General features: G+C 33.8%; 1 protein-coding gene across 4 annotated transcripts in view; it reads right to left on the reverse strand.

Annotated features, from left to right (window-relative positions):
- LOC147407774 (phototropin-2-like) overlaps nt 1–19,250 on the reverse strand; it is a 28,949-nt gene that overhangs the window by 163 nt on the left and 9,536 nt on the right. For 2 of the 4 annotated variants that reach the window (XM_086436518.1, XM_086436521.1), the window contains 16 exons: nt 19,120–19,226; nt 18,404–18,453; nt 18,214–18,318; nt 17,238–17,297; nt 14,676–14,765; nt 13,340–13,416; nt 12,947–13,031; nt 8,211–8,291; nt 7,973–8,076; nt 7,490–7,539; nt 6,783–6,889; nt 4,337–4,459; nt 3,450–3,501; nt 2,679–2,791; nt 840–980; nt 102–611 (listed from right to left, as the gene is read on the reverse strand). In XM_086436518.1, the coding sequence (XP_086292644.1) occupies nt 507–611; nt 840–980; nt 2,679–2,791; nt 3,450–3,501; nt 4,337–4,459; nt 6,783–6,889; nt 7,490–7,539; nt 7,973–8,076; nt 8,211–8,291; nt 12,947–13,031; nt 13,340–13,416; nt 14,676–14,765; nt 17,238–17,297; nt 18,214–18,318; nt 18,404–18,453; nt 19,120–19,226 (1,450 nt within the window). In that variant the 3' untranslated portion in view covers nt 102–506. Of the gene's footprint in view, nt 1–101; nt 612–839; nt 981–2,678; nt 2,792–3,449; nt 3,502–4,336; nt 4,460–6,782; nt 6,890–7,489; nt 7,540–7,972; nt 8,077–8,210; nt 8,292–12,946; nt 13,032–13,339; nt 13,417–14,675; nt 14,766–17,237; nt 17,298–18,213; nt 18,319–18,403; nt 18,454–19,119; nt 19,227–19,250 lie in introns of those variants that run through there. The other 2 variants (XM_086436519.1, XM_086436520.1) reach the window with 2 other exon arrangements.

Consider the following 19,250-nt stretch of genomic DNA (forward strand, 5'->3'; position numbering starts at 1 on the left):
TGTCTAGTGGAATGCGCTTAGTTCTTAGCAATTAGTTTCACTCCTTCTATGATATAAAATGAAGTCAAGTTAATGGTAATGGGCATTTATAATCACAGAGAGAGAGAGAGAGAGCTCTTTATTAATTGAAAAATGTCCCTGGTAAAAATGCTACTAACACAATTTATTCACCAGAAAGTTGTGAGATCAGCCCTTAAGGTTCTATCTACTAGTAGTAATGCTATTTGCTTTATGGTACATGATACCACCATCCATATCCTCTTGTTTGTTGTTTCTCTTGGTTAGATGCGCTCTTTTGTGGTAAAATACAAGGCTGAAGCTGTGTGTCCAAAGATGTCAATCTCCACCATTTGGCTCATGTAATTGAGACAATACGAGAGAAACAAAAAATATAACACCAACAACTAAAAAAAACGACGATCAAGCAATATAGTACAAAAGAACAGCAGTGTCAAGTTTTTTTGTTTTATCAATTCAAGGTATTATAGATGATTTCCTTTTCACCTTCAAAAATCTTCCAAAGTCGGAATGTCTTCCCACTGTGCTTCCTCGGCCTTAGAATAAACTTCTTTTGTAATTAACTTTAGAGGCACATCTAGACGAGGGGGGCTCTGCATGAAAATACAAGTTGAAATTTAATATAAAGCCAGTTCAATGAAACTACATCTCAGTTTCAATCGGAGCAACTTTCTTTACATTAAAAATTTAAATGTGGGTAGTTTCCTTTTTGGAACCATCTATTGTTTCAGAAGCCCAAGTAAAGCTCAAAAAGTAAAAAGTTCAAATAAAGTAGGCAGACAAATTTATTTAGAACAAACAGATGAGGGAGAATTAACTACCATGCTACGGATAAGGGGCCAATTGATTCCATGGAAGAATGGGTGTTGTTTGATCTCATTGGCACCAATGTTTGACCCTAAACGGTAGGCAGGATCTTTGTGCAATAGTCCATGAATCAGTTGCCTAGCTGCAAGGCTTACCTGCAATAATACACATTCGGATAAGTGACATACGAATCATCTTTTTGCCAAACATGCCTTTAGCTCTGCATGATCAACTTATAAGTTACAAGATCTAAAATGCCCTAGTGGGTTGAAAATCTGATGTTCTCCGAGTAAACGTTATGGTTCAGTACAATCATGAATTGTTTCTACTTTCCGGTAGAATTTGATCTATAGGATTGAAATGATAACCATACATTATAAATCCGAAATATGGGATTAGAATCTTGAGCTAAAAGATGTAACTGATTTAGAGAGATTATTTGCAGCTCTTAACATTGGTCAAGGTTAACAGGCTAAATTACATCTTTTTCAACTGCCACTCTAATAGCTATGAATATGGGAAGGAACAACAAATCATGGATTCCAAGTAGAACAAGGTCACATGCACCATTGTGAAAGAAGGCTTAAGGATATTTTTTACTAGTAGTAAATCACTCCAAGGTACTACAAATTGGTTAGAGTGTCAGTGTTTTTAATAAATTTATAAGTTTTTTTATTTTTTATTTTTCATCAGTTAGTTCAAAGAAAAGTTTGTTATCGGGAAAGAGAACATAACTAGAGTAAAGAAACCCTATCCAAATAAAAGAATAGGAAAGTTACTGATTTCTGTTTTGAGTAGAAATACAAATATGTGAGAACAATGTTGCTGTAGCCACCCATAAATATCCATGTAAACATAGTCACCAAGTCGGGGTTTGGGAATAAGTAGGCAAGGGGAAATTTCGGTAAAATCAAGCTAGGCTAGGGCTATGCAATCATTCCTAATAGTGGGTGTTCTCATATTAAATTATCAAGTTCCATATTAAACTATAGTGATAAATCAAGAATTCCCATGTTGATATCATTTATGCATCCATCCACAACAAGTAACCAAAGATTCACAACATATTCAAGGTTTATACTATTCAAAATATAAAAAAGACCCCAACTATGTGTGCAAATTAGGATTTATTAACATATCAAAGACATCAAATCAATGTCCTTCTCATTTGCATCCTCATTATTTTATGCATTATTCGTGATGTTCATAAAAGTTGCGTATTATTAAAAAAGTCGTGATTAAATCGGTGAAGGAAAAAAGTCATGTTTTAATCGTGACTTTTTCAGTAAGTCGGAGACTTTAGTGATTATGCATGTAAACCTTCAATTTTAAGCAAAGCTAGATAATATTTCTGGAAGTTGTTGTGGCTGCTGTAAAGGTAATCTTAATGTGGGATAAGTGATTCCTTGCATAAGTTGTGTTGTTGGATCAATCCCTGGGTGGTGTAGATTCCATCCAATAAAAGACCAAAAATTGTTGCTGTCTCCAAGTCTGCGACATCCTTTAGAAATAACTAATAAGTGATTTACCTTTCTTTATTATATTTATCGTTATTACTCTTTTTTAGAGAATAATGAGAAGTGATTCTTTCTTAATTTCAAACCATTATTTCTGATTTGATAAACCCTCAATTCCAACCGTTGGCCTTCTATCATCCGATATCAATCTAGCTGATTTAATTTCCACAACAGCTCATTCGAACATTTTCCACCAATTGAGTAAGAGTATTGAAATAAAATGCATTTAACAGAGTCTCTCCCAAATATTTGGTATAAGGCTTGGGCAATGATGACTATAATGATGAATGAAGATAAAGCAATTATAGTTTGATAGCAAGGAATGTTTATTTTTACCGAGATGCTACTTGGAAAAGTGAGTTCCTTGTGCAGAATGTTGGCAAATGTTTTCTGCCTGTTCTTTCCCCTGAAAGGTGTACGACCGTAGAGCATTTCGTATAGAAAAATACCTGCATTTCAAACGTAATGAAGGGTAATGACCAACAGATAGACCATCTAAAATCCTAAAAAGGGAACATCAAACAAACAGTGGTCATTTCTTGAAAGTGCATAAATATATTATTTTTCTATTCATTTTACTCCTTATGAGTTGTTTTAGAAGGTAATATGGAAACCATTGTTTACAAGTAGGATTTGTCATTTTGAAGTCAACCCTGAATGATAAGATTTAAGTAGTATAATTTGGAACATCCGTAGCAATAAAAATTTCAGCCTTTTTTTAAGAGTTGGAACTTGTTCAGATTATCCAGTATTGCTATACAGGGCCTACTGTTTATGAGAAAATTTAAAACACAAAAATTTGAGGTCCTTAATGAACATTGAGTGGGACTGTAATTAATGTCAAAGACTTGCGTAATGGGTGTGAAGGTAGAAGCATTTTAAAATTTCAACAAATTTACTAGTTACAATAATAGCAGTATTACGTAACCAATCAATAATTATAACTTCAGCATATTTATTTATATTTTTAAATAGTCAACAAAAGCTTAGGAAGTTAACATTATCTAGTTCAGAGCTCATTTGTGGAGCATAATAAACAATATAATGATGAATCAACATTTTACACAAATATTTAATCATGATAGAATGACCTTGTGATATACTTACCAAGAGCCCACCAATCGATAGCACTACTGTGGCCTGTACCGGTAATAATTTCCTGTAAGCAAGTGAACTGTGAGAATTCAGAAGATTCAAGGGACTATTGATTGGGGTTATGGAATAAGGTAATGATGATGAAAGCAACATATGGACTACTAGTTGAATGATTCATGTCAAACTAAATATCAAGAACTTCACAATCATCATGATGTCAAGTACTTGAATATGTTAAATTATTAACCACAGAATTCTTTTATGCTCAGCTAACGCTAGCCAAACTAGTCCGAAAGATTTCTTGACACAGATGAGAAAAATGAACATTAATTTAGGGTTCTAATCAGACCTAGGTATCAACTGACCCCAAATTTTTGGGAAAAGGGCTTTGGTGATCATGATGTGGTCCTAGATATGGAAACAGCTATCAGTTTTAAACTTACAATCCTGAATCCAAGATGATAACACATCCATTAAATCATCATTATTTTTCATTACGGTGGATTTGTTTTGGAAACAAACAAGTGATATTCACGTAAAGTGGTTATGAGACATGACCCAAAACAATAACCAATGCACATTATAGTAGTATACTCCAACCATTGTCCCTAGTTCATAAATAAACATGTACCAATCGAAAAGAATCAACAGAGCAAAAGTAAGATCAAGAAGGTAACTCCCTTCAATTTTTACCATGCGTTTTTGAATTTCTAAGTAGGTCCCTAATATTGAGATTACCATTTTAAACAGTGTTACAATGATTAATTAAAAAAAAATGTATTTCAAGAAGTTTCCTTGGATATTAGCATGCCTGTTGATACAAGGGTTGGAATATAATACACAATATAGTTTCTATGAAAATTATTGGAAAAATTAGGTGAAAGGAGGATCTATCATACAGGAGCAATGTACTCTTCGGTTCCAACAAATGAATTTGACTCTGTAATGGGTTCTGCAACAAAAGTTGGGAGTGGTTGAGATCTGGACCGTCTTCTCTTTGCAGGCAATGGATGCTTTAAAACCTGCCGTATAATAAAAAAAATTATAAATGTAAATACAAAAAATGCGATTACTATTCCTAGCATGTAACTAGCTACTCATCATTAACTACTAAGTCTGTCATGCCAATGTTAAATGTTAGCAAGACAGTTACCACTTGTGTCGATGAAAAAAATAATATTCCTGTGTTGTAATTCTGGAAAGCTGAGCGCAATGAGTGGATGTGAGAATAGAAAATTAACAAAAACAAGATGTGACATGAAGGAAAAATAATCAAAAAAGGGAGCCAAAGCACAAGGAAAAATGTATTGCACTGGAAACATGATCAAATTACAAAATTAATAAATGCAATGAGAAATTCACAAAATGGAAGTTTACAGACAAACAGAAATTTTCCAATTTCTTTCCAACCCCATATTTTTGTCTTCCAGAGATGAATCACATGCTTAAGTTGAGAAAGTTAATTGAAAAAAAAATTCCATATGAAGTAAAAAATTATGATACATCTTAGGCAAGGTAAATTTCAGTTTTGATGTCTATTTCGGTCAGCCTAGAAATGAAATTATTTCAAAAAAAAATATTTTGATGAGTGGAAATTAATACTATTTTCAAAGAAGTGATGAAAATATTGTGGAAACTATTGAAAGATTGAAGAAATTTCATTCAAATTGTAGAAAATAATAAAACAGGCATGAAAACACACTCAAAAGTTACTAAAACAACCATATACAAATATATGGAATGTTGAATGAAGATCAACAACATCATGCTACATGATGGGTAAGCATATGAGAATGACTGATGTGGTCAGATTTCGACCTCAGCCATGTTCAAGTCCAATTTCTGTGTGTCTTGAGTGAGTCAACTTACTTAGTGGATTTAACCTCAGGATTCACATAGTTAAGGGAGTCTAGGATCTTGAACTTCTTCTCAGATTTGCATCATTGAAAAAAGAAAAAAGAAAAAAAAAAGCCTAGCTTTATTGAACTTAGAATAAACAAACAATATTGGGAGGGACTTCCCATACAACTTGGAAAGGTAAGCTTGGAGGACATGAAAACTTGTTCCCACTATTATGTTTGCAATTTTCTGACAAAATTAGGTTTAAATTAATTATTGTTGAATTTCATAGTTGTCATGCTTTGTAATAAGTATGTTTAGTTGGGGTTGTTAAGCTTTGGGTTATATCTCTTCTTGAGTGATTTATTGACTGTTATTGCTTGAAGGTGCGTTTGTAATGCAGATCGAGGATCTATCAATCATTATCAAAAACCCAACTGCATCAAAGACAATGAAAGGCAACTACAATATTCACAGAAATAAGAAAAACCATGTCATACTAACTACATATATCTTAACATGTAAAATGTTCTTAACGTGTAAAACATTCTTAACACGTAAAACATTTTCTTAAATGAACAGACTATTAAGTACTATATTAAAGCATTATTACATATATTTTTATTTTTAATAAGTATGAATAATTGTGTTTATGTGCATATATGTATGTGCTAATATGCTTCAAATATATTGAAATAAGATAATAAATGGATACCTAATAAATCACAATAAATTTTTACTAAGGAATCAATATTATTACAAATATTTTCTATAAGCAAATTATAATCTTTTGCTATTTTATCAATATTGTTTTGAATATCTTTCCAAAAAATATCAAAACAAGAAAGGGAGAATATTTAATTGAAATATACTATTCACAGAACCTTTTCTACCAAAATCTTGCATTTCTATACCTGAAATTGGATTATTTCAGTTCATATTTATTGTTTTGTTGAAATATTTTTGCGAAATGAGCAGTGATCTCAATCAAAATACATATAAAATAAGCTGTCAATTATATTTTCTATCTACCCCTGTGGAAATGAAGATATTTCAGTACATTCGATGGAAATACGTCGAAATTCATAACATGATCACAAGCGACCAAAGAAGCAGTTTCAAGTATTCTAATATATGTGAATATTATGTCAATTTTTATTCCATAGAGCAATCATATTTGGAGATGGGTACAACTAACAAGCAAACAATTACTACAGAAGAACATAGTTACAGATAATAATCAATTGGAACTTGGTGATGGCTGCAAACTGACATGAACCAGCCATAAGAAGACATGGAATACAACTATATGATAGTTTTGTAGGGCTCATCTCCTCGTAATGGAGATCATCCACAACAAAACGTAGCTCTAGATACATGTCCATGTCGGGCACAGATACGTGTACGCATATTCAAATATCCCCATTCCATGCATGCATACATAACTCTGTGTGAGTGGGTGCACGCATGTGCAAAATGTACTCCTTGAAAAGACGAGTAACATACTTGGGGTTTGCAGGATGTCAAAAATGAAAGATCAAAGTCAGCTAACACAACATGCCCATCCTTTTGGAGCAACACATTCTCAGGCTTCAGATCTCGGTAGACAATTCCTGCATAATGAAAATATGTAAAAATAAATAAATAAGGAATAATCTTGATAACTTAACATACAGACTAAATGCAGGAACAACATCTATAATAATATTCATTTGAACTGATGAAGGAAACATCAGAATACACATTCTAAGAGTATGTTTATAAACTATTTGAAGACTGTTGAAAATGACATGAAAGACAAGAACGGTATTCCTTAGTGAAGAATGCAGCTTTATTTTAACGGTCAGTTAAGTTTTGTGAATCATAATAATATGTTATACAATTATTTTAGTACAAAGTTGTTTGCAGAGTTTAAATCACTGTATCAATAACGTTTCCATTAGAAGCTACCACATGTTTCTAATATTAGAAAAACAGTTTAATACCATTACATCTGCAAAGGAATATGGTTCCAGTTTTTAAAAACAGTGCTCTCTTATTCATCAATCTTCATGGAAACTTGAAATCGTTAAAACAGGACTTTAAAGGATGAAAGCTACACTTTCTTTGAGAAATAGTCTCCAGTTAAGTTAGAGAGACAAAAATTGGAAACAGTTAAACTAAAACAGTTACTTACAAACTCACACACAATTAGTCCTAGCTAGTCAACGTACCTAAACAATGAAGATATTCCAAGCCAATTACGACTTCCGCAGCATAGAACCTGAGGAAAGTAATACCATTCAAGAGTGAAATTAGTACATGAACACCAAGAACAAAGAAAGAAAGAAAGAAGAATATCATAAATACTCAACATTTTTAGTAGGAGAATCAAAGCTTGGCTATCCCAAAAATGAAACCAATTGGATGTAACTAACCAAGATTGGTAATAGTTAGAAAAATAAATATTGATCTAGTTAGAAAAGCAAATAACATCTCATGCCTCAAACTCATAGTAGCAGAACTATATCTTTTTTGTGATGGGGTGATGCATAAAATGATCAACAGAATTTTATGTAATATTGACCACATAACAACATGAAAATTCTTTGAAGACAGAAGAAAACAAAGTAGCAACAAGCAATTATATGTTTATCAATGTTTCTGACTTGGTGGGCCAAAAATGATGGAATTGGTACAACGATCTGTGAGACTACCTCGCAGATTCCTCTCTGAAAATATTCATAGGCTGCTTATCAAGCAAGGAAAATAGCTCCCCACCAGCGCAAAAGTCTGTTATCAAACAAACGTGTGTAGCGGTCTGAGGAATAAAAGAGACATCAGTATATTACACTCACGCAATTTGTAAATCATATTTATAATGTGTGTGTGTTTGTGTGTTCTTGTTGGCACTCAGTGGGAAAAGTGGAAGTAATAGAAAGAAATCGAGTAGACCTGAAAAGAAGCGTATAGTGTTGGAAGAAAAGGATGATCCAGTAACGAAACAACTTGCCTCTCAATGCATGCTCGATGAACCTGTTCAGGTGGCAGAAAGCAAGTAAATCCTCTACTTCACAAAGTAAAGACACTATGTTTCCTTTGCACAAACTGAAGTATGTAACACTGCCAAGCACCTCTTGTAGATAGAGTTAAGAAGAAATTACATGGAATTCGAAGTCCACAGATGCATTTATGGTTTCAAGATGGTATAGAAAACATTGTACTTTAATAGAAAATATAGTACTCCTATTTCTATTTGTAGATCAGTATGGCCCATGATAACAGGAATAGGTCCAGAATCGGATGCTTAACTTATACCAAGACATTGGCTACAAATACTAATTAGATGGATGTATCAACTGTTTCTGCTGACAATGATGATGATGAAATGATTGAACCACTAGAATCGTGTGTAACATTTGATTACTATTAAGAGCAGAACCAATAAAAGAAATTCTTTTTGTACTTAGGAGAAATGAACGACAAACATGCAAAATTGCAAGGCTATCTCAAGAGAGAGATTAAGTACACAATAGGCTAGTAGTCATAGATGTCTTTTACTAGTTCTGCTAAATAGAATAAGATGGTGGAATCTAAATGTAAGGTTGGCTCTTGCAAATAAAATTGATAAACGAAGAAATGTGGAACTTAGGGCAGTGACTACAACAATGAGGGGTGAAGTATTTAAAGGCATTAAGAGAGTAGAGAAAGTTCCTTGAAGAGTTTATGAGAAAATCATTCCCATAATGAAATGTGGTGGTGGAATGATGATGTCCAAAAGATCCATTACAAGTTGTGTTGATGAGAAAGAGAGAGGTGTTATGAAACTTTCAACCTTCGTTAGATCGAAATACGGAAGAGATCAGAAACGCCATCATTGGGGAAATTGCTTTCCTCTCAGGACCAGACAGCCTCGATTAGCTGAGGAATAAATAGTATGAGTGACAGGGACATGAGACTAGATTGAAGACCCAACACATGGAAAACAGGGTGGGCAAAATCCTGAGGGTGAGAGGGTGCTAGTTGTTAGTTCGGGACCATAAGAGCTCCTCCCTTGCTTTTGATTTCGATGTCTAAGAAGAGAGGGCTTTCCAGAAGTATTCATAGGATAACCATCCTCTTTCAACCCTACTATATAGCCTTAGCTACCTTTCTAATTGAAAGCCTGAAAGATATTATCTAGTCGTAGACCAAACCTAAAACTAAAGATTAAGATAACATTAGGAGTACTAAAAGCGAGATGAGAAAGTCTTGATAAGAGAAAAGGAAGAGGTGGCCAGGTTATTGTCAAAAATTATTAAATGAGCACCACCAAAGAGTCTTGGGGCTAGCAATAGATACACAAGAGAGATCCGAGTAGATGTAAATTTCCATAAGATTAGGATTTCATGAGTGCAAACAACGCCAGCAAAGATGAAAACAAGTAGAGCTTTAGGATCGGATGGTAATTCGATAGAAGTATGGAAAAGCATGGAAATTTTGGAATTGTCCTGACTAACTAAGCAATTCAATAATATTCTACAAATTAAAAGATTATGGATGATTGGAGAATTTTAAAGTAATGTAGAACTTATATATAAGAATAAAGAAGACGTACAAAACTATACCAACTATTTAGCTATTCAACTTATAAGACACACGGTGAACTATGGGAAAGCATGATTGAACAAAGTTTAAGAGAAAAGAATATCAACAATTGGTTTTATGCTAGAAAGAGCAACCATCGAGGCAATCATTCTACTTAGAAAAATGATAGATAAGTACAGAGGAAAGAAAAAGAATCTCCATATGATTTTTATTGACCTAAAGAAGCATATGAAAAATAGCTAGAAAGTTAATTCTACGTAAGGCCATATATGCTTCATGGAGTTAAATGTTGAATGGTCAAGAAGCACCATGTTAATAAATTGAGCACATTCGAAAAAATATAGTAGCTCCAATAGGGAATAAACTAAGAGAAAGTTGTTTGAAATGGTTTGGGCATGTTCAACGAAGGCCAATTACAACCACTATTAGAAGGAATATATAAGTTGAAAGTTTTAACGAAGCAAGAAGAAGGCCAATCCACGTGGCTCTAAAAAAAATTGAATGGAGGAACATGATTCATTCATCCAACCCCAAAATTTCAGGATAAAGCTTTGATGATGATGATGATGAACTATGTTGACATGATTGGACACAAATATATGTGTTAGCATGTCTCCACAAATGCTGACACTTTGCAGCATCACCCTTTATTTTAATAATGTTATCGTCATCAAAGCCTTATCTTGAAGATCTGGGGTCGGATGAATAAAATTTGTTCATCCATTCAATTTTGTCCACGTCTTCTATTATAATGTGTTCATATTTGCATATTCTATCTAACTTGGACTATTACTGACCTTCGTTGTTTGCGCCTAAACTAGCTAATCGACTCCCTCTTAATTTATCACCTTGGAGTTACTCCTAAATTTTCTTGAACGCTTTCATTTCTAATTTTATCTTTTGTAATTTTCCCACTCATCCATCTCTGCACTCTCATCAATATCACCTTAAATCTATTAACATGATACCTTTTGACTACATAACATTCTTCTCCATAAAGGATAACTAGTCTTACTATCATCTTATAAAAATATTCTTTTAATTTGATTGACATACATCGACCATGGCACTCCAGAAGTGCACCTTCACTTTAACCACCTAGCTTTGAATCTGTGGGCAACACCTTCCTAAATCTTTCCAACCTTCTATATAATAAACTAAAGATAACGAAAAATGGTCACTTCGGGGTATTTTCAGACCATCATTATTTACTGGACATTATTTTTCATGAGTGGTCGTACTAAAGTTACACTCCACATACTTGATCTTGGTTCTACTTATTCTAAAGTACTTGATCCTTCAACCCATTTCTCCATAGTTTTAGTTTCATCAAATAATATTACAAAATCTATAAATAAATACACCAAGTTACTTGCTCTTGAATTTGAGCAATTAGTTCATTTACAATTAAAGCAAACAAATACAAATCAAAGTCAATCCTTGATATAAACCAATTGTAATTGAGAACTCCTTTGTCTTCTCTTTATTTGTGCTCATACTAATTTTTTTATCAATTAGTTTGCTCTATACTAATCACAATTGTCTCATACACGTCCTTAATTATGCTAATATATTCATTCGAGATCTCTTTCTTTCACAATACCCATCAAATTAACTCTCTCATTATTTTGTTACATGCCTTTTCTAAGTCAATAAAATCATATGGAGATTCTTTTACTTTCCTGTGAACTTTTCTACTATTTGTTTAAGTAGAAAAATTGTCTCAATAGTTAATCTACTCTTTCCCATAGTTTCATAGTGCAACTCATAAATTTAATTCCTCGATGATTGGTACAGCTTTGGACGTCTCCGTTATTCTTATACATGGTTAATATGATTTTTTTTCTCCATTCATCAGACATATTTTTAGTATTTAAAATATTATTGAAGAACTTACTTGGCCTAGACAATCCAAAACTTCCCATGTATTTCTATTCTTCTATTGGAATGCCATCCAAGCCTAAAATTCCTACCTGTTTTCATCTTTGTTATTGTTTTCACTTCTGAAACCCTAATGCCATAGAAGTATGTGTATTCTTGGATGTATCGTATATCTCTTACTAGCCTCAATATTTTGTGCAGTCTTTAATTAATAAATTATGAAAATAGCCCTGCACATTTCCCTAATTTATTCACCTCTTATGAAGACTTATCTTCCCTTTTAATGTCCTAACATTTTCCAAACTTTTTAATTTTTCTTTCTCTTATTTGCACCAGCTTGTAGGCATATTGTTCACCTCCATCTAATAATTTCCATGAAAAAAGGGTTTCTAAAACAGGCCTTCTTGACATAGCTTAGGCATGCACTACAGAGACCAATGACAGCAAAAACGAGAAGGAGTACTTTGATACAAGTTGAAGGATCTAAAAATGAGAGGAACACCTAAAATAAGGTATTGAAGATTAGGTAAATATCTACAATGACATGCCATGATGAAATATATAGTTGTAGACAAAATTAAACGAGGAAAGAGGATTCATATTGTCAACCCTAATATTTGGGTAAGGTGTAGATGTGAAAATGGTAATGAGACGCTAATTCCATAACTAGTTCCCTATTTGTGCTTGTGTATGTTCCAATACTACTAAATATCAAACAAAAGAAGACATCATCACTGTCATCATCAAAGCCTTACCCCAAAATTTTGGGCTTGGCTGAACGGAGATAGAGATATACTATTTCCACATTTAAAAAACATCTCACGTGCTGCAAATGCCACTGTAAAATAAGGAAGGCTAGGCCAATCCGCAAATAGAAAACAGAACTACATGCTTTACCTCTATGTAGGAAAATTTTCCATGTGAGAGTTTTTTGGTAATTTACATTGGATTCCTAATAAGTAATAACCAAAACACCTTCACATAGATAGCTGTCCGACAAAGATTGAGTAGATGGTTTTTTGAACTTGCATGAGTAAGGGAGGTGTTCCTCAATGTGAAAATAATATTAATTTGCAATGAGAGCTGTAGAGGCTTTCAATCTGTTTTTCAACATTTACTAATTATATAGGTCGATGCAGTCCCCATATGCAAAATTTGTTTGTCTCCTGCAAAGAAAATGTTGTATCATGAAGATTTATACCATGATTCCTAAATATTCACACCTTGTTACGATTCAACATTATAGATTTGTCCATCGCTTTCATAGCGTACAATTCACCTGTACCTCGCAATTCCACCAAATGAACACTGCAGCAAACACCCAGATAATTTAATTAGGAACCGAAAGCAAGAAATTTCACCACCTTCAAAGAAGTACTTTAGCTCTACAAAGACAAATAAAATTGCAAGGTGTCTGTTTATTCCTATTCTAGAGTGTTGACCGTTAGATGTAAGAAAGGGCAAACGAAATTGCAGGAATCTATATACACCTAAAGCAATTAAGGAAGATGTGACCAGAGAATTCAGATACAGTAGCAACATGGAAGTCATGCTAGTTATGTACGCAGACTTACATTTGCACTATAGCGGTTGCCATAAACAAGAAAAAACATTACCTCCCAGTATCACCACAACCCAAAGGTCTTAAAGGCTTGAAATGACTCAGACCAATTTGTTCACCATGTGTCATGATCTACAAAACCGGTAAGGGACAAAATAAGATAGCAGTAGTGCCACAAAAATATGTAGCAAACCCTCTCAATACCCACTCGACAGTTGAGTATAGAAGAAAATGTATTAGCCACATTATCATAGTATTAAACTTCAACATATTTCCACAAAATATTTTCATTTCCACAAGGTCCAATACAAAACTTAACTGAAAATTCCTTTATGTATATATTTCAATAAAAATCATTGTACATTTTTGCGAAATATTTAGGCGAATTGTGAATTTTGACCGAAATAATCAAATTTTAGGTATAAAAATGCAAGATTCCGGTGGATATATTCCTATGAATAGTTAACCTTGATTGAAATATTCATATAAGGATGCACATACAATCATCCAAGTTCTAATAATTAGATATTGGTTAACTTATTCATACATACTTAAAAGCTAAAAACGTATGATAATGTGAATATTTTTACAAATTTCCATGAATCATATAGTTTTTTTTGGTGTCAAACTTTTAGATAGAGTCGTGAAAGTCGGACACCCCCCTCTGACATACACTGCCGTCACATAACCGTAGATCATTTGCCTCGGGATACACAAGAAAAATATTTATGGTTCTGCATATCCCAAGGCAAATGGTCGACAGTTCTATGAAGGGGGCGCCAGAAAATCATTATTATTTTAGATATTTATTCAAACGAGTAGCAAAATGCCATTGATTTTGATTTCTACAATTCATACGGCTGTTTGTTTAGTTTGGTGGCTTAATAGTGTCTTTTCATATATGTTTTCTTATTTCCTACACTTTCAATGAAAACTTCCTTAACATTTCCATCATTTCATAATATTTCCTTGAAAATTGTATTGATTTCCTCACTGCTCGAAATATTTTCATTTCCAATAAGAACGTAATAGATATCGAAATTGAAGTTTAATACCTTGCACATTACCAAAAAAGGCTAATAGATTCCATAAGAATGACTATTTAAATCTAAATAAAGTACTCATCATTTCATTTTAGGTGCAATATTTATCTAAAAACTTTTTTATAACCAACAGTATGGTTTATATTAGTGTATGAAAATTGCATTAACAATGTCAATAGAAACAGATTTTTCCATAAATATGACATGTAAAGTAGGCCTAAGACCACCCTGAACACAATCCAAGGATTTTACTCTAAAGCACAAACATCAAGAAGAATCTAAGAAAGAGAAAGATATATGCATGGATTACAAGGTGGAACAAGAAGACATCACATCACAATATAATACCTTTTGGATTGCCATCCAAGAAGAATTGTTTCTCTTGTGAGGCCTTGGACAGATAGGTTGAGAATGGATTGCCCACAAATCATCTGGTCTCTAAACAATGGCATAACATTAAAAGTTAAATTGGCTGCAATGCAATATAGCAGAACAATTACTGCAGATGCCAGTAAGATTGTATTTAGTAAAATGAGATTTTTTATATTGGCACATAAATGACATATTTAGTGGATACAATGACATTGTTATAATAATATGAGAAGTTGGTGAAAATATTTCGGTGAATTAGTAAAATTCAACCAAAATATTCTCTTTTATTGAAATAATTATAATTATAAATTTAATAATAAATTTACAAAAATAACAAAAAATATAAATTGCTTGTAATCTTTCAATCGTCACCATGCGCTAGTTACTTCGATTTATTAGTAATCTATTCATATTTTTTAACATGAAGGTGGATGTAGTCAATGTGATATTACTAATGTTAACCAACCAACTACTCCAAAAGACCGGTCTGTTGGAGAGGAGAACTATGAATATAAGAGGGTCACGAGGCTTAACTGGGGTAGACACACCCGAGAGTGGGAAAAATACACATACAACACTCCCCCTCACCTATAAAAGTGGAAAGAATCGAACCCGTGAGCTATGCGAACCTAACTCTCTGATACCATGTCAACCAACCAACTACTCCAAAAGACCAATCTGTTGGAGAGGGGGAGAACTATGAATAGAAGAGGTCACAGGGACACACCTGAGAGTGGAGGAAAATACATACTCAACAATTAATCCCATTTCCTTATAGTACATTGTTGTCCTTTGGCTGTTAGGCTTTCATAAATTAACGCATAGTGGAATGCTATTGATCTTCATTTCCATACTTTTAGTGCGTTTTCATGTCTATTTTAATTGTGGCCTATGGTTTTATTTCCATTTCTTGCCTGACCGAAATAGACACCAAAATCGAAATTTAACATGTTTGTCCCGTCATATTTTTCTTGGACTAACCACGAAGAAAAAAAAAATGGAAGTATTCTTCAATATAAAATAACATGGGAAACTTACCGAGGGCCTGCTTGGAAAGGAGAATTGAGAGCATTAGAGTTGGACACAACAGAGTTTAACTTTTGGAGTTCAACTTTGAGAGTTGACGTTGGGGGTTAGAATTTGGTCCAGTTATTGGAACCAAGAGTTTAGATAATCAAAAGGACATTTGGTTTTTTTTTTTTTTTTTTAAATCTATATGGTTGTTATTGATATTCATTTCCACACTCCATATGGTTGCTATTGTAGTTTGATGACTTATAAGTGCGTTTTCATGTCTATTTTATTGTTGCCTACAATTTTAAGAAGAATGTTTCAAGATTTCTGTCATTTATGTTTCTATCATTGATCGAAATATTTCCATTTCATGCCTGACTGAAATAGACACCAAAATCAAAATTTAACATGTTTGTCCCCACATGATTTTTTTTAGACTATGCACGAAAAAAAAGAATGGAAGTATTCTTCAAGTCCAATCATTATATTTTCTTTAAATAGATAGAAGAAAAAATATACATTACTACAATATAACATAACATGGGAAGCTTAATCGAGGACATGTTTGGAAAGGAGAATTGAAAGCATTAGAGTTGTACACTATGGAATTAAACTTTTGGAGTTCAACTTTTGAGAGTTGATGTTGGGGGTTAGAATTTGGTTCAGTTATTGGAACGAAGTAAGAGTTTAGAGAATGGAAAGAACATTTTTGGTTATTAAAAAAAACATCTTCCTTCCTCATAGAACCTGCAACAGATGATAAAATCAGAGTGAGATACCCTCCACTTTAGTACCGCACCCCTTCTCCTTCAACTTTCCCTTTAGCACCCCTTCCTTCAACTACACTACCCATCTCAACCACGGATTCATCTCTCACACTATTAGCAGCATCATCCCTTCCCTTGGAAATCCAATAATTACTCACATTCAGAAAAAATCTAGTTCCAAACCCTTAAAAACTGAAAGTTGGTCTGGATGTAACATAAATTTTGCACAAAAAGCATAATGAACCCTAACCTAGACAAGCCTCTAAAAGGATTACTTCAATGTCTATTCAACATTGATGGATCTCAAAAACTAATATATGTTCTAGAAAGAGGTGAAGAGAAATAATTAAAAAGGGTTGGAGAATGGGTAGTTGATACGGAAGAGCAAAAGCAGAAGCAGGGCATCTCATTGCCCAATCTGGATTACATGGAGAAGGAGGAATGCTGATAGCAGGAGCAAAAGGAGTCTCCAAAGAAGAAGCACAACAATTGTCAACAACAATGAGGATGCTTGGTCCAAATGCTATTGAGATTTTCAACTCCCAAACCTAAATCCTCCATTAAAAACACAACCTAAGAATCTTCTCTCATACTGTTATCTGCTAAAGTTCATTTCTTCACAATTCTTGTGATAAACTAAACCATAAAAACTTCAAAACTAAAGATGCAAACAATCAAAAGATAGGTTTCATTATGTTCTCAGGAAATGTGCTATTTCAATCTCCAATCATATCACCGTGCAAAATGTATACCTTACCAAGTTGGCATCAGGAAGCTCACGAACAGCTTCATCAACATTTTCTGCTGTAGCTTTGACCTGGAAAAAAGATTAAAAAAATGTTGCAGTTACATAGACAGTAAAACATATCAACAATATTTTGGTTAAAATTTAACTGATTTTTCTAAGCAAATATGGATGGATAGAGAAAGAACAGATAATCAACAAAGAGTAAAACTCTATTTCATTGCATCTCATAGGCACAATGTGTTAACCAACCAACTACTCCAAAAGACCGATATGTTGGAGAGGGGGAGAACTATGAATATAAGAGGGTCACAGGGCTAAACGGGGGTATGACACACCTGAGAGTGGAGGAAAATATACACTCAACACTCTCCCTCACACATAAGGGTGGAAAGAATCAAACCGGTGACCTATATGAACCTAGCACTCTGATACCATGTAAACCAACCAACTACTCCAAAAGATCTGTTGGAGAGAGGGAGAACAATGAATCTAAGAGGGTCACAGGGCTTAACTGGGGTATGACAGTTCCGAGAATGGAGGAAAATATATGCTCAACACAATGGCAGGACTACGATTCATTGCTATTTTGCTACAATTTTTCGTTGAGAATATACAAGATACCCAGATTCATCCACTGACCTTCCTACCCCAATCAGCAGAATAGAAAATGATGCCAGTGTACTGGTACTTGATATAGCATGGTGATACTTGCAGGTTACAATCATCTCTTTTCTTGTTGTTCTATTAGGTTTGTCGTAGTTCCAACAAATCTACTCTTTTTTACAATAGAAGTACATCAAGTCTTGAACCAAAAGCAAGTATATTGAAAATTTTATAGGTCAGTTGTAGTCATATAAACTAGAAATTATGTTGAGAAGAAGGAAGATACTCAAAAGTGGTGGTTTAACGCACAAACACAGTCCTTAGAACAATGAATTAACAGAATGTGAACATATGCAGGATGATAAAGGGGAAAATAACATACCAACTTAGCACTTTCCTCCTCAGTCCTCTCAGAGAGACGGTTTTGAAGGGGTTCCACATGATCACTTCCATCTAATTGGACACCAATGAAGTATTGAAGTTCGCCCTAAAAAATTATGGACCAATCAGAAAAGTTGCAGTGGACAGGAAACTGTGTAAAGAATAGAATAACACAACGGTTTTTAAGCCACCTTTTGATCACGCATAGGTTGCAAGTGGAATAAATTCCAAAATTTCTTCCCTGCAAGTCCCAGATTGCAAAGTCAAGCATATCAGAACTAAGTATAAGACCTAGATTTTCCAAATTAATGAAGTGAATTACCATCCCACGAGGAGATCCAGACACTATTCTCATCAATGTGTGTCAGTAACACATTAAAATTTCTTAGGTCATAGGAAGTACATCCCAGAACTAGAAGTCATACGTAAAATCCTTATACAATAAGCAAAACATTTATAGTACACTAGAGTTTGCCCGTGCCATAGGCACGGGCATCCTCTTTGGAGTAAAGGGGGTAAAAACGAAAAAATAATAAAGTTGGAGGGGTATTATTAAAAAAATCTTTGGGATTAAGGGGGTAAAGAGGGAAGGGCATCATCTTTGGGGCTAAAGGGGTAAAAGAGGAAAGATAGTAAAGTTAAGAAGGGTATTATAGAAAAGGGTGGTAAAAAGAAAAGATAGTAAAATTGGAGGGATATTATTGAAAAAGGAAGGGGGAAGAGAGGAAAGACAACAAAGTTAACAAAGTTGAAGATGGTGAATAAGAAAGGCAATAAAGTGGACCCCACTCCACTGTAGCTGGATGGGACATTTATCCCCCATAACTATAGTTGGAGTGGGCCCAGCCCTCCATTGTGTTTTATTATATCGATTTGCATCATGAAATACCTAGACAGTAAGACTTACCGCTCTTTGTATAGTTAATCAGCTGGACAGTGATTTCTTTTTGTTCTCTGATAGCATCTCTTATTTTTGAGACAGTCTCTTGATTCGTATCAGGGCCTTGAAGAAATCTATTAAACCAAATGAAAAGTGTA

Source organism: Akebia trifoliata, chromosome 3, assembly GCF_017979445.1.
Source record: "Akebia trifoliata isolate Shusen 1 chromosome 3, ASM1797944v1, whole genome shotgun sequence".
In the NCBI taxonomy this organism is placed as follows: Eukaryota; Viridiplantae; Streptophyta; class Magnoliopsida; order Ranunculales; family Lardizabalaceae; genus Akebia; species Akebia trifoliata.